Raw genomic sequence first — 14035 nt, 5'->3', positions numbered from 1 at the left:
ACAGCCTGAAAATGAATGGGTGAAGAACCATGTACCATTCAAATGGTCCTCAAAAGTAAGCAGGGGTAGCCATCCTTATATCAGATAAACTAAAGTTTAACCCCAAGACTGTAGGAAGAGATGAAGAGGGACACTATATCATACTTAAAGGATCGACCCAACAAGAAGACCTAACAATCATCAATATTTATGCCCCGAATGTGGGTGCTGCCAAGTATATCAGCCAGTTAGTAACCAAAGTTAAGACATACTGAGATAACGATACACTTACTCTTGGTGACTTGAATGTAGCGCTTTCTACGATCCACAGATCTTGTAAGCACAACATCTCCAAAGAAACCAGAGCTTTAAATGATAGACCGGACGAGATGGATTTCACAGATATTTGCAGAAATTTACATCAGACTAACTGAATACACATTTTTCTCAACTGCGCATGGAACTTTCTCCAGAATAGACCACATACTGGGTCACAAATCAGGCCTGAACCGATACCAAAAGATTGGGATCGTCCCCTGCCTATTTTGGCACCATAATGCTTTGAAATTAGAACTAAATCACAAGAAGAAGTTTGGAAGGATTTCAAACACGGGGAGGTTAAGGACCATCCTGCTGAAAGATGGAAGGCTCAAGCAGGAAATTGGAGAAGAACTAAAAAGATTCACGGAAGCCAATGAGAATGAAGATACAACCGGTCACAATCTTTGGGATACAGCAAAAGCAGCCTGAGGGGCAAATACATCGCAATGCAAGCATCCATCCAAAAACTGGAAAGCACTCAAGTACAAAAGCTAACCTTGCATGGAAAGGAGCTGGAGACAAAAAAGCAAATAGAAACTACACCCAGCAGAAGAAGAGTGTTAATAAAGATTCGAGCAGAACTTAATGAAATAGAGACCAGAAGACCTGTGGAACAGATCAACAAAACAAGGAGTTGGTTCTTTGAAAAAATTAAGAACATAGATAAACCATGAGCCAGCCTTATTAAAAAGAAGAGAGAAAAGCCACGAATTAATAAAATCATGAATGACAAAGGAGAGATGACCACCAACACCAAGGAAACACAAACGATTTTAAAAAACATATCATGAGCAGCAATACACCAATAAATTAGACAATATAGAAGAAATAGACGCATTTCTGGGAAACCACAAACGACCAAAACTGGAACAGAAAGAAATAGAAAACCTGACAGGCCAATAACCAGGGAGGAAATTGAAGCCGTCATCAAAAACCTCCCAAGACACAAAAGTCCAAGGCCAGAGGGCTTCCCTGGGGAATTCTGTCAAACGTGAAAGGAGAAACCATACCTATTCTACTAAAGCTGTGCGGAATGATAGAAAGAGACGGGGTACTTCCAAACTCGTTCTCTGAGGCCAGCATCGCCTTTATTCCAAAACTAGACAACGAACCCAGCAGAAAGGAGAATTATAGACCCATATCCCTGATGAACATGGACGGAAACATTCTCAACAAGATACTAGCCAATAGGATCCAATGCGACATTAAGAGGATTGTTCACCATGACCAAGTGGGATTTATGCCCGGGATGCAAGGCTGGTTCAACACTCTAAAGCAATCAATGTGATTGGTCATATCAGCAAGAGAAAAAACAAGAACCATGGGATCCTCTCCATAGATGCAGAGAAAGCATTTGACAAAATACCGCCTCCATTCCTGATGAAAACTCTTCAGAGTGTAGGGACGGTGGGGACACTCCTTAACTCTTAAGAGCCATCTACCAAGAGCCCACAGCAAATATCATTCTCAATGGGGAAGCACTGGGAGCCTTTCCCCTAAGACCAGGAATGAGACAGGGATGTCCACTCTCACCACTGCTAGTCAACATAGTACTGGAAGTCCTAGCCTCAGACCCTGTCTGGCTCCTGGAGCGTTACCACCACATCGTGGTGCGCCCATCGAAATGAGGCCAGAGGAACCTGCTATTGTGATATTCCATTGCTGGAGCCCAGGCCTCTGCCAAGCGGTGCTCCATGGCTCATCCCACCCCTTCTGGTCAATCTTCCATCCGTATATCTGTGCTTCAGATACACTGGGTACCAGCCCACACGCCTTATAAATATCATGCATAGACCCCTGGTGATGTGCCTAGGAAGTAGATTCTAGGAGATTCCAGGCTGATCTCCACAGTGCAGGTTGGGAAACTGTGAACTATTTGAGAGACCCAGTGGGTTAGGTATGACATAGCACTGAGAAAACTCAGAAATAAAGGTCTGAATTCAGCTCCGTGTCCTCACGGGTAGACCTCATTGCATGTTCAGTGGGTTGTGTCTATGGCATTTCTTGGCACATGATGTAAAGCTAAGGGGATGGCATGGGGTAAGCATTCATCTGCCAAGAAGGGGCTCTGGATAGGGCTGACTGGAGGAAGGGGCCCAGGTCCCAGTATCTTGAAAAAGTGATGTCACTTCCTTGGTGACAGGCCTGCAACTGATTTGGAACTCTGGTAACCAGGCACCTGCATTCCACAACCGCTCACTTTACTGGAGACGGTTGAGAGAACAAGATGTCCTCTTGCTGTTGTCCTACTTTGAGTTGCTCTGGGCTCTGGAGAGTCCAGAGTGAGAGATGTTCACGTAGCTGTCGACGTCAGCTCGGCCCTCTTCTCCGACGTTTCTGCTTATGTGGCAGGAGACCTCAACAGGTACAACAAGGCAACCTGGGGAGGCCACTGGAGAGCAGGCACACTGTGATCTCAGCTGAGCGGGCTCCCACCTCTGCCACCTCCTTGTGTGTGTGTCTGTGTGTTTATGCGTGTGTGAGTGTGTCTGGGTGTGTGTGTGTATGTGTGTGTGCGAGTGTAGAGGGGACCGAGGAGAGGAACATGCCCTTCTGGGCACAAACCAGCTGCCAGCTGTTGGCAGCCTGACACACCTTTGATGTTCAGACCCCAGGCCATAGCAGGCAGATGAGAAGGGGGGTCCTGGGGACCAAGCTCAACTCCCAGTATGGGAGTCATGAGCCCAAGAGCCTCTTTCATCTGGCTTCCTCCTTGCCAGATGTCTCCACAGCTGCCCCTCTGGCCTGAACAGGAGAACGTGGTTTCTAATGCAGGTGTCCCCTGGGGGTGATGTCGCGGGAGGACCCTAAGGTCTCTTGGCCCTGTATTTACGGGGCACTCTATTTGCAGAGCTGCACCCAGGAGGTCTTGGAAGAGATGGTCTCTGGCTTCAACTATTCCAGCTCCCTAGACAATGATCTGGTGCTCCCGACAAACAGGGATCGGTGCTGCTCTGAGGTAAGAAACGGAAGAGGGCTCACCCCAGAAATATGGCCCCCACACGAATGAGGAGAGAAAGCTGGGGCCCTCCCCTAGTGTGTCCACATGAGTGTCCCACAGGCCCAACCGCAGAGAGATCTGAACCTCTACGCCTAGCCTCCAGCTACGTGGGATGTGGGAGGACACTCTTCACCTGTGTTGGAGTGGTGCAGGATATAGTTCATGTTTTGAGGAATTGGAGGGCTTTGTTTTGTTTTGTTTTCCCAAAGCCATGAGTATCTTTGCATTCTACTCCTGTTTTTTTTTTTTTATAATAAAGTTGTTTTTATTGGTGTTCAGTTTGCCAACATACAGAATAACACCCAGTGCTCATCCCGTCGAGTGCCCCCCTCAGTGACCGTCACCCACTCACCCACACCCCCTGCCCTCCTCCCCTTCCACCACCCCTAGCTCTTTTCCCAGAGTTAGCAGTCTTTATGTTCTGTCTCCCTTTCTGATATTTCCCACACATTTCTTCTCCCTTCCCTTATATTCCCTTTCACTATTATTTATATTCCCCAAATGGATGAGAACATACACTGTTTGTCCTTCTCCGACTGACTTACTTCACTCAGCATAATACCCTCCAGTTCCATCCACGTCGAAGCAAATGATGGGTATTTGTCATTTCTAACGGCTGAGGAATATTCCATTGTATACATAAACCACAGCTTCTTTATCCGTTCGCTTTCGATGGTCACTGAGGCTCCTTCCACAGTTTGGCTATTGTGGACATTGCTGCTGTGAACATTAGGATGCAGGTGTCCTGGCGTCTCACTGCATCTGTATCTTTGGGGTAAATCCCCAACACTGCAATTGCAGGGTCGTAGGGCAGGTCTGTTTTTAACTCTTTGAGGAACCTCCACACACTTTTCCAGAGTGGCGGCACCAGGTCACATTCCCACCAACAGTGTAAGAGGGTTCCCTTTTCTCCACATCCTCTCCAACATTTGTGGTTTCCTGCTTTGTGAATTTTCCCCATTCTCACTGGGGCGAGGTGGTATCTCATTGTGGCTTTGATTTGTATTTCCCTGATGGCAAGTGATGCAGAGCATTTTCTCATGTGCGTGTTGGCCACGTCTGTGTCTTCCTCTGTGAGATTTCTCTTCATGTCTTTTGCCCATTTCATGATTGGATTGTTTGTTTCTTTGCTGTTGAGTTGAATAAGTTCTTTATAGATCTAGGAAACTAGCCCTTGATCTGATACGTCATTTGCAAATCTCTTCTCCCACTCTGTAGGTTGTCTTTGAGTATTGTTGACTGTATCCTTTGCTGTGCAAAAGCTTCTTATCTTGATGAAGTCCCAATAGTTCATGTTTGCTTTTTTTTCTTTTGCCTTCGTGGATGTATCTTGCAAGAAGTTACTGTGGCCGAGTTCAAAAAGGGTGTTGCCTGTGTTCTCCTCTAGGATTTTGATGGAATCTTGTCTCACATTTAGATCTTTCATCCATTTTGAGTTCAATTTTGTGTCTGCTGCAAGAGAGTGGTCTAGTTTCATTCTTCTGCATGTGGATGTCCAATTTTCCCAGCACCATTTATTGAAGAGACTGTCTTTCTTCCAGTGGATCGTCTTTCCACCTTATCGAATATTAGTTGACCGTAAAGTTCAGGGTCCACTTCTGGGTTCTCTATTCTGTTCCATTGATCTATGTGTCTGTTTTTGTGCCAGGACCACACTGTCTTGATGACCACAGCTTTGTAGTACACTCTGAAATCTGGCATTGTGATGCCCCCAGCTATGGTTTTCTTTTTTAAAATTCCCCTGGCGATTCCCCTGTCTTTTCGGATTGCACACAAACCTTAAAATAATTTGTTCTAACTCTGAAGAAAGGCCACGGTATTTTGATAGGGATTGCATTAAACGTGTACATTGCCCTGGGTAACATGGACATTTTCACAATATCAATTCTGCCAATCCATGAGCATGGAATATTTTTCCATCTCTTTGTGTCTTCCTCTATTTCCTTCAGATGTGTTCTGTAGTTTTTAGGGTATAGATCCTTTACCTCTTTAGTTAGGTTTATTCCTAGGTATCTTATGCTTTTGGGTGCAATTGTAAATGGGATTGACTCCTTAAGTTCACTTTCTTCAGTCTCATTGGTAGTGTAGAGAAATGCCACTGATTTCTGGGCATTGATTTTGTACCCTGCCACGCTACCAAATTGCTCAAATTGTATGAGTTCTAGCAATCTTGAGGTGGAGGCTTTTGGGTTTTCTACGTAGAGTATCTTCTGTCTTCTGTTTTTATTATTTCACCTACTAGTCCCAGATATGCTTTGGAGAAGCCAGCTCCACCGTCCCTGCCGACCTTCTCTGAGCCCTTCCAAATCATCACACTAAGGAGGGTGATTTAACACAAAAGCAAGGGCGGGATGAAGTCATCCTATATGTTTTCATATCAAATGTTTACATAGTTTCTCCCTATATGTTTCTCAATAACATGTCGTCTCTCAGAACATATCAGATCATTGTAGGCCCAACAGCTCATGAGCTGTATCCTGATAGATCTTCGTAGTCCTCCATCAATGGGGCCGTCTGCCACAGGCATTCAGACTCTCAAGGCCCTGGCCTTTGACCTAATGCCATTCTCTTGCCATCTCTGCAGTCCTGCAAGGAGCACCTTATGTGTCCCCACAGACTGTTTGGGTTGCTAGACCTGCCATAACCTGGAACCCCAGATGAGGGGGAAGGCCTCTGATGCCTCCTGGCACCAGTAGCTGGCTCTTTTTGGAATGATCCACCCAGGAACGCTTGGATGAGGTGCTCATCCAAGAGTTCAACTCCTCCATCTCCCCTGACAAGCAGAAGGGGATCAGGCCACCAACCACATCCATTAAAGGCCTGCAGTGAGAGCAGGCCCCCATTCATGGTCAATCCACACGCAGAGAGGATCAGGGCATGCCCAGAGCCTACTCTAGAAAAAACTGACACCCTTGGGCCCTGCAGGAGAAGGGAATTTTCCCTTGAGCCTTCCTCCTAGGTCAGGGACAGCCGAAGCCACATCCGCTTAAGGGAAACCCCATGCAGCCCACGCTCTGGTCTCTTCTCACCCCAATGTATATGAACTTGAACAGCATTTGAGGGTCTAGGCCTCTGTGTTCTCGTGGCAGTTGGGATGTAACTGAAGACTCTGTGGCATCCTGGTCTTCGTAAGAGCTAGTAGTTGAGAGGAATGCTGTTGTTGCTCGGCTAACAGAACGTGTTGAAGTGGCCAATGCTTTACCATGTCTTCTCTAAAACCAGTGGTACTTTGAAGCCTCGAACCATTTTCTGTGTGGGCACTCGAGTCCCTTGTCCTGTGCAACTTTCTGAGGGGTTGGGAGTCTGTGGGCGGGGCGCCAGACCTTGATCTTCCCAGTGGTTCCCGGTTTGGAGGCTGACTACAGTGCCCCTCCTTGTGTCTCTGGTGTGAAAAGCAATCAACCCTATCCGTGAGTGAGGCCAGGACCATGCTGACGCTCAGAGAAGGGAGAATGGATGATTTTCTACAGTCCTTGGTGCCATCCTTCCAGGACAGAAGCCTCATCATCAACCCAGTCCTTTCTTGTCTCTACCAAGTGTTCACCACAGCCCAACGAGTCCTGGGCCAGCAATTCTCTAGGTGAGTGACCACCCCATACACCACTGGGGCCAAGAACAGAAGCTTTGGCGAGCAGACCACTCACCAATCTGCCACAAACCTAAGCCCCAAATCCGGTGTGCGTGGAGGATGCAGTAGAGGAGGCCCTTGGCCATTGAGAAGAGAGAAGAAGTAGAAACACCAGACTCAGACAGGTTTTCTGGATGACCAGGTCATCTACTGCAAGGCCAGCGACAGGGGGGTTGGAAGTCATGCTGAGGACATTCTCGGGGACCCCTACACAAAGAATGGTGCTATGCGAGTACCACATGGCATGAAAGGCCATGCTCTGATGCGGCTCCGCACCTGACTCTCCCCAGCACCCTCTCTCCCATCTCGGGGACCTGGCCTGACCGGAATCTGCAGGACACCTGGCCGTCCCTGCACCAGGCCTGCTTCGATGTACAGGAGTCCTGGGTGCAGGCAAACCTGTATGCCCTGTATTGCCATGCCCCCATTATCGTGATGCCACGGCAACTTCTGCAGCTCACGGAGGCAGACGCAGAGTCAGAGGGTAAGGGGGATTGCAAGCTGGGCAGACTATCTGGGATGGGGTTCAGGGGCTGCGTGTTTCTCTATCGGCCATGGACTCTGCCCTGTTTCTGGAAGGACATGGGGCAAGTCAGCCCTGTGGACAAACATTTCTCCTTATCCTGTCCCAGTGCCAGCTCCACGGCTCCTTCCGGCGTCTCCTCCGTCGGCTCCTCCAGACCTGAAACAAGAGCTGGTGCCTTCCTCACGTGTACCGGGTCCTGAACTGCAGTCAGTTCCACCACCAGCCTTCGTGGGGACTGACACTCCTTCCCTAAGCACAAAGACGGAGCCACCTCCAGCCCCAGAGGCCACCTGCCACTGGGGAACCCCCGCGCACCAGCGGCATGAGGAGCAGCCTGGGCTCATGGCCTTCCCTCCCAAGCTGGTGGCAGAGCAGTTGACCTCCATAGACGCGGTGAGCAGCGGGGCGCCCAGGCCGGGGGGCCGGGGCAGGCTTGCTTCCTGCTGTCATCTGCCCCAGTCCTGCCTTTCCCTGATGCGCACTTGTGTGGTCGGGGTCCAGATCTCAGCTCCATCCCTTACCAACCACCTCACCCTGTCCAGTTCCTCAAACCCTTGCTCTCACTGTCCAGCTGCAGACTGTGGAGCTAGACCATGGGATGGACTGACCCAGAGTCCCTGTGTCGATTACATGAGCCAGAAGTGATACGTAAAGGGGCAGGCCCTGGTCCTGGGCGGGCAGCGGGGGCAACTCACTGTGTGCGGCCGAGCCCACTACTCACCACGCACCTGCCTTGGAGGCCGAGCACCCCACACTTATTAGGCATCTAATGGAAACCGAAGTTCAGGGAGGCAGACAAATGTGTGGCTGCCCCCCACTCTGTGAGAATGTGCTGTTGAGAGAGGAGGAGGGCCAGGGCATGAACAGTGGGAGGGGAAGATGCCCCCTGAGGATCCCCCTTAAACTGCCACCTGTAACTTGAAGTTAGTGGGGATGATCAGGGTACAGAGCCCTCCTGCCCCCCTACCACCCCCTGGCAGTACCTGCTCCTCGTTCATCCTGCACTGGGCTCCCTCAGGGAAGAGCAATGGAGGGCAGTCCAGGGACTCTAACTGGGTCAGGCCACTTTCTGTGCTGGCTGAGCCCCGGCTCTGACAGGGGACCCCTATGTAGGACATGAATCCTGCATGTGCAATGGCTGTGTGAGCGAGCGTCCCCCTATTCTCTAGGATCTTTTCAAGAAGGTGCAGCCCCAACAGTGCCTGGGCTCCATCTGGTCCAAGAGAAATGAGCCTGGATATGAGCACCGGACATGCACAGTCAGTGCCACCGTCACCCAGTTCAACAACGTGGCCAACTGCGTCATCACCACCTGCCTTGGCAACGCACGCATGACGGCCCGGGACAGGGCGGAGGTGGTGGAGCACTGGATCAAGGTGGCCAAGGTCAGCCTACGGGAGGCCCGGCTGACCTGCTCTTCTGAGCCTGGCAACTGCTCTTCCCTTGATCATTCCTCAAGGTTGAAGTCTCTGCTCTGAGTTCTTCTTCCCGGGAACATGCTGCCCATCCCTTGCATGGCCTGATGTTGGGATGCTCAGTTCCCACATGACTCTTTCCTTGGAGGGAAGGGAAATGCCGCCTCTCCCCAGCAGGGCTCCTCGGGGGGTCCTCCATGCGCCCTTCTGTAGGCCCCTGCACATCCGTCTCATGCAGGAGAGGAGACTGACACTGAGCAGAGTGCAGCTCTCCAGCAGACAGGGCTCCTGCTGGCCACCTGACACCTCATGCTCTTCCTCCCCAGGCCTGCCGAACATTACGGAACTACTCCTCCCTGCACGCCATCCTCTCGGCTCTGCAGAGTGTCTCAATTCACCGCCTGAAGAACACATGGGCCAAAGTTTCCAGGTGAGGGGTCCTTGCTCCAGAAGGACCATGAACGATGAGAGATGTCCCATAGGCCTGTCCTTTCTGGCTTCCTCGGTCACCCTGGACTTCCTAGTAGGCAGGAATCCATGACAACAGGATGTGGGTGGGCAGGCGGGCAGGGGATTTTCTCAGGCTTCCTGGCCAAGAGGCCACCATGCCTCCAAATGTCCCCATTTGGGGAGTCTGGGCTGAGCTGAGGTACAAGGTTTTGGATGCGAACATGACAGCAACTAGAGTCTCTTCGCAATTGAAACCAAAACTGACCAAAGCAGAGCTGTTCAATTAATAGGGCATCGGATGCACCGGATGACCCTCCAAAGAGCTCCCTCCCGTGTCCTTCAACGACCTGAGTGCTCAGAGGAACCCAAGGAAACCCTGATCCAGCAGTTGAAATCCTTCGAGGTCTCAGATCACAGGGTCTGCCCTCAACCCGAACCTAGTGTTCCAACATCCGTCCTGCCTTCTTTCTCTCTCCTCAGGAAGAAGATTCAAGCATTTGAAAAACTGTGCTCCCAGGACAATCCCCAGAGCAGGAACCTGCTTCTCAAGGTAGTATGGGAGGTGTTGGGATAGAAAGAGAGGCGGCGTGGGAGCAACGGTGTCCTACGTGACTGAATTAGGGACTGGCCCGGAGCATTCCTTCGGCGAGTGAAGCCTTTGGCATGAACGTGGACGCAGCCTGGGGTGAAAAATCCACCAGGGGTGGAAAAGCAGCTGCTGCTCAACCAGGATCCCTGAGCTGGACCCTCGCGCTCCCTGTCGCCAGCCGGTCCCGATGGGGGCCTCTCCCGAACTGGAGAGCCCAGAGGACAGGCCTGCGCCCATCGAGGGATTTGAATGGGATGAGGGCCCCAACGGGGATGGTAGGAATAGGACCCTGGGTCCTCGGGAGACCGAGGGAGGGAGCTGGAATTCGCCCCTTTCCCAGTGAGGAACCAGGCTCAGGGAGGCCAGGCTGCAAGCTCCAGGTCACACAGGGAGTGAATGCTGGAGCTGAGGTTGTTCTGGAATCCCTCACGGGAGGCTGAAGGAGGACGTCGCGGCTACCCTCTGCTTCTGGTCGATGTCCAGGGTGTGAGGTCAAAGATGGGTGGTGGAAGGGGAGGTGGGCGGGGTGTGGGGGCGACTGGGTGACGGGCACTGGGAGGGGCACCTGATGGCATGAGCACTGGGTGTTATTCTATATGTTGGCAAAATGAACAGCATTAGAAATAAATATATACATAAAAAGAAAAGAAAAAAGAAAGTTTGGTGGGAGTAGTGGCCCGAGGTGATCACGGTCTTGAGGAACTTGTCCTTGGCCCTACAGGACCGGCCGGCTAAGCTTGGAGCCCTGGGGATCAACATGCAGACAGCATGGAAGAGGCGGCAGCAGCAGCAGGTGAGCGAGCCCCGGATCCGTGGCCTCGAGCCCAGAGGAGAGGGTTCTCCCCAGAGAGCTGGAAGGCCCCAAATCAAGGCAGGTGGGGCCTTCCGACTCCAGCTCTGCCTCCCGTAGCCACAGCTTCGACAACCCTTCTTTCGAGGTGACCCGGAGGAGGGTCTATACAGCTGGAAACAATGTGTCTGTGGTGGCAGGGCCCGGAGCACCTACACCCCGATGTCCTACAGCTCGCCCTTGACGCGCTTAGGAGGACTCTGGTGTTGTGGGAGGGTGAGGGGGGGAGCCCAGGGGAGGCCCCAAGGGTCCTGGTCTGCACCACGTGGGAGCTGGGGCGGGCGGGCCGGGGTGCTGACCTGTCCCAGGGAGGGACCCCGGGGACCCGAGAGCAGGGCCTCATTCCTTCCCCGCCCCGACACAGGGTGTCGTCCCCTTCCTGGGCACCTTCCTCACCGAGCTCTTCATGCTGGATACTGCCATGGAGGAGTACCTGGAGGTGCGTGGGCCCGGGGCTGGGACGGGGGGCCGGAGTCCTGATGTGGGGGAGCACAGGGCCCCTGAGCCGAGCCCCGAGCTCTCCGTCCTTGGCAAGTCTCCCCTCCTGAAAGGCTCCCCGCTGCCCTGGGAGCGCGGGTCCAGGGCCCAGGGCTGGGAGGAGTGAGGGAGGCTGCACCTAAGTCACGGGTCCCGAGATCGAGTCTGCGGCCCGAATGCCAAGCAGCCGAGGTCAGGCTGGGTGGGCCTCAGCCTGTGGGGGCCGAGTGACGTCAGGGTCCCCGGCCTGAGCAGGCCCTTAGCGAGCCTCGCATCTCCTGCCCACCTGAGGCTTTGTCCTCCCCTCCTGTGCTCCGGGACGCCAGATCCGCTCCCTCCCCGCCAGGTCTCCTTTCCCTGGACCCGGGGCCTGGCCTGGATCGCAGGCCTGTCACTGCGGGGTCCTGGCCCCTGTGTGCCTGGCCCTAGGGCGGCGTGAGTGGGGGTGGGTAGCGGCACCCAGTAGCACCCGAGGCCTCTCCCCGATGGACTGTGCTTGTCTGCTTTCCAGGGCAATGAGGTCAACCACCGGAAGAAGAACAAGGTGAGGCTCTCTCTGAGCTCCCGCACGGAGGGGGAGGCTGGGCTGTCAGAGGGGTCCCCGGGAGCACCACGCCGGGCCTCCATCCCCTCATTGTCACATTGTCGGGGACGGTTCCCTGAGAAAGGGAAAGTCCCCGCAGTTGGCCAGGCCAGAGGCGCGGCCATCAGGGACACCTGGCCAGGGCTGGGCCGGGTGTGCTCCCCTCTGAGAACCAGCTGGGACGGGAGGAGTGTGCAGGATGGGGGGTCGCCACGTGTCAGAGACCAGCCCCGGGCCCCTGTCCCCGGGCGCAGCCCCCGAAGGCCTCGCCGCCCCCAGGCTCCTCATGCCCCCGTCCTCTCTCCGGGCCCAGGAGTACCGAGTCCTGACCGAGATCCTGCTGCTCCAGGTGGCCGCGGATCGGTACCGCATCGAGCCCGAGCAGCCGTTCCGGGCCTGGTTCCAGTCTGGGACGTGGCTCAGCGAGGAGGAGAGGTGAGGCCCCCAGGGCTGAGGGCGGGAGGGCGGCCTGCTCAGGGGCCCCTCAGGGATCCTTCTCCTTTGGCTCCCGGGGCGGCCTCCAGCCCTGCTGCTGGGGCTCCAGGCTCCAGCTCCTTGGAAATCCCAGGGGAGACTCCGGACCTGAAGCTCCTGCTCAACTCACACGTGTCCCTCTGTCCTCAGCTACACCCTGTCCTGCCAGCTGGAGCCCCGAGCCGGCCACCAGACAGGAGGAGCCGGCCGCAGTCACCCTCAGGCCTGAGCCGAGGTGCAGGGGCCTCAAGGGGACGGGGCCCGTCTGTGCGACACCACTTCCTCCCGCCTCTTCTATTGGGAGGACGATATGTCATGGTCTTAACTCATAAATGGAAGATTTCAATGTTGTGATATTAAAGCCGCTTTACTGTCCAGGAGTCGTTTGGGTCTTTTGCTTCCTGTTGGAATCTAAGAGAATCAAAAGGTCTCATAGTCATTTTCTATCTTTTCCATCCAGATATTGTTTTCTTTATTGACGAGGGACAGACAGAGGCGGGCTCCGTGTGGGGGGTCGGTCATGGGCCTGAAACCCAGGGCTCCAGGGTCAGGATCTGAGACAGAGGCAGAGGCCCCGACACTGAGCTACCAGGCGACCCTCTTGTGCTCATTTTAAAGGAGCAATCTTACAGAGTCCCCAGCTCCTGATGTGGGAAGAAGTAGAGGATCCAGCCTCCTCCCAGCTCCTGAAGCACATCCCCAGGCCCCCTTCCCCAAAGGACAGTGTCAGGAACTTGGGCAGACAGCAGAGACACCCCTCAGAGCTGCTGATATTCAGAGGGTGCAGGGACTTCCCCAGGAACAGCAACACCCCTGACCTGGGGGTCCTGAAGGGGACCGCCCGCCAGGACCCTCTCCTGCCCAGGACAGGGGCTCCCTTTGTACACTTTCAAGGAAGGAGGACTTTGTCTTGCCACTTCTTCTGATGTGGATTCTTTTGGCTTGGGTTTCGGGTTTGCCATTCCCATTATTCGGAGCGTGGAGTCGTCTAGGTCAACCTCTGCAATTGCATCAACACCAAAGTGGGCACACACGTAAAGAGACCCTGTGCTGCACATGGACGGCATGAGGCCAGGGGAAGATCATTAGTGGATGACCTCAGGGCAGGCACGGCTTCCATCCTCAGTCTCGCTCTCGGGTTCCAACTTCACCCCTGACCAAGCCTGGAATTCTCCTGGGTCCTTGACAGTGATCTCTGACGTCCTTTTCCCTCTTGGTGTGCATGAGGGGGAGAGATATTTGTGTACATGAAGGCCACACCTGGGCCAGCTTCCATGAACTCCTGTGCTGACTCCTGAGCTAAGATCTCCTGCCTCCCTGTACCTCCCTGGGCAGCTCTCTTGAAAGCAGCAATTCCCTGATGGCCCCAGTTTCTTGGTCGAGGGCCTAGTGGCCGCTCTTCCCTGCTGGGACCTGATGGGTCAGACATCGGCTCCCCCTTGCCAGAATAATGGTTCGGCCGCAGAAACCCACACAATCTCCCTGCGAGACAGGTCTTTGTTGTTCTGATGTCCGTGGTCCCAGACATTCAGCAGCTTGCACACTCAGGCTCAGTGTACACACTTACACTGTCTTGTCTGGAATCGCTAACTGAGCCTGACGCCTTAGGTCTTATACTTCAGTTATGTCATGGGGGCTCATGAGCCTTTGCTGTCTGGATCGTTGATAGATGATGAATGAGAGAGGAGCATTCAGGGGCTTCCGTGAGGGCAATGCCACCAAGCTGATGACCTGAAGGATCA

The 14035-nt window shown here is 53.5% G+C and overlaps 2 protein-coding genes and 1 long non-coding RNA gene across 5 annotated transcripts in view; 2 read left to right on the top strand and 1 right to left on the bottom strand.

The window, feature by feature from the left end:
• The first annotated feature begins 2476 nt into the window (after positions 1-2476).
• Positions 2477-10786, top strand: LOC140638081 (ral guanine nucleotide dissociation stimulator-like). 2 transcript variants are annotated; one of them, XM_072834780.1, is made up of 9 exons: positions 2477-2665; positions 3152-3259; positions 6697-6881; positions 7220-7413; positions 7562-7848; positions 8625-8840; positions 9197-9300; positions 9801-10400; positions 10631-10786. In XM_072834780.1, exons 1-8 carry the CDS (start codon positions 2528-2530, stop codon positions 9892-9894), a joined length of 1326 nt encoding a protein of 441 aa, XP_072690881.1. In that variant the 5' UTR covers positions 2477-2527; the 3' UTR covers positions 9895-10400; positions 10631-10786. The 2 variants fall into 2 exon arrangements, with proteins under 2 accessions (XP_072690881.1, XP_072690882.1); XM_072834781.1 differs by having other exon boundaries at positions 9801-10393; positions 10631-10777.
• On the top strand, positions 10443-12668 carry LOC140638082 (ral guanine nucleotide dissociation stimulator-like). Of its 2 annotated transcripts, XM_072834782.1 has the most exons (6): positions 10443-10702; positions 10820-10975; positions 11124-11198; positions 11748-11780; positions 12133-12254; positions 12444-12668. In XM_072834782.1, the coding sequence occupies exons 1-6, from the start codon at positions 10667-10669 to the stop codon at positions 12520-12522; spliced, it is 501 nt and encodes a 166-aa protein (XP_072690883.1). In that variant the 5' UTR covers positions 10443-10666; the 3' UTR covers positions 12523-12668. The 2 variants fall into 2 exon arrangements, with proteins under 2 accessions (XP_072690883.1, XP_072690884.1); XM_072834783.1 differs by lacking the exon at positions 10820-10975 and having other exon boundaries at positions 10447-10702.
• LOC140638084 (uncharacterized) overlaps positions 12650-14035 on the bottom strand; it is a 29037-nt gene continuing 27651 nt past the window's right edge. The window contains exon 5 of the long non-coding RNA XR_012035265.1: positions 12650-14024. This is a non-coding gene — a long non-coding RNA (uncharacterized lncRNA). The remainder of the gene's footprint in view (positions 14025-14035) is intronic.

This window comes from Canis lupus, chromosome 8, assembly GCF_048164855.1.
Source record: "Canis lupus baileyi chromosome 8, mCanLup2.hap1, whole genome shotgun sequence".
NCBI classification, from domain to species: domain Eukaryota; kingdom Metazoa; phylum Chordata; class Mammalia; order Carnivora; family Canidae; genus Canis; species Canis lupus.
Note: the sequence above shows the minus strand (reverse complement) of the source record. Positions and strands in the feature narration are given on the sequence as shown.

Excerpts from the sequence above, each read along its gene's own strand:
- LOC140638081 (XM_072834780.1), top strand. The coding sequence starts at position 2,528 with ATGTCCTCTTGCTGTTGTCCTACTTTGAGTTGCTCTGGGCTCTGGAGA. Across the intron at positions 6,882-7,219 it reads CTGGGCCAGCAATTCTCTAG|CACCCTCTCTCCCATCTCGG; the intron begins GTGAGTGACCAC and ends GACTCTCCCCAG. Across the intron at positions 8,841-9,196 it reads ACTGGATCAAGGTGGCCAAG|GCCTGCCGAACATTACGGAA; the intron begins GTCAGCCTACGG and ends CTTCCTCCCCAG.
- LOC140638082 (XM_072834782.1), top strand. The coding sequence starts at position 10,667 with ATGCAGACAGCATGGAAGAGGCGGCAGCAGCAGCAG. Across the intron at positions 10,976-11,123 it reads GACTCTGGTGTTGTGGGAGG|GGTGTCGTCCCCTTCCTGGG; the intron begins GTGAGGGGGGGA and ends GCCCCGACACAG. Across the intron at positions 11,781-12,132 it reads ACCACCGGAAGAAGAACAAG|GAGTACCGAGTCCTGACCGA; the intron begins GTGAGGCTCTCT and ends CTCCGGGCCCAG.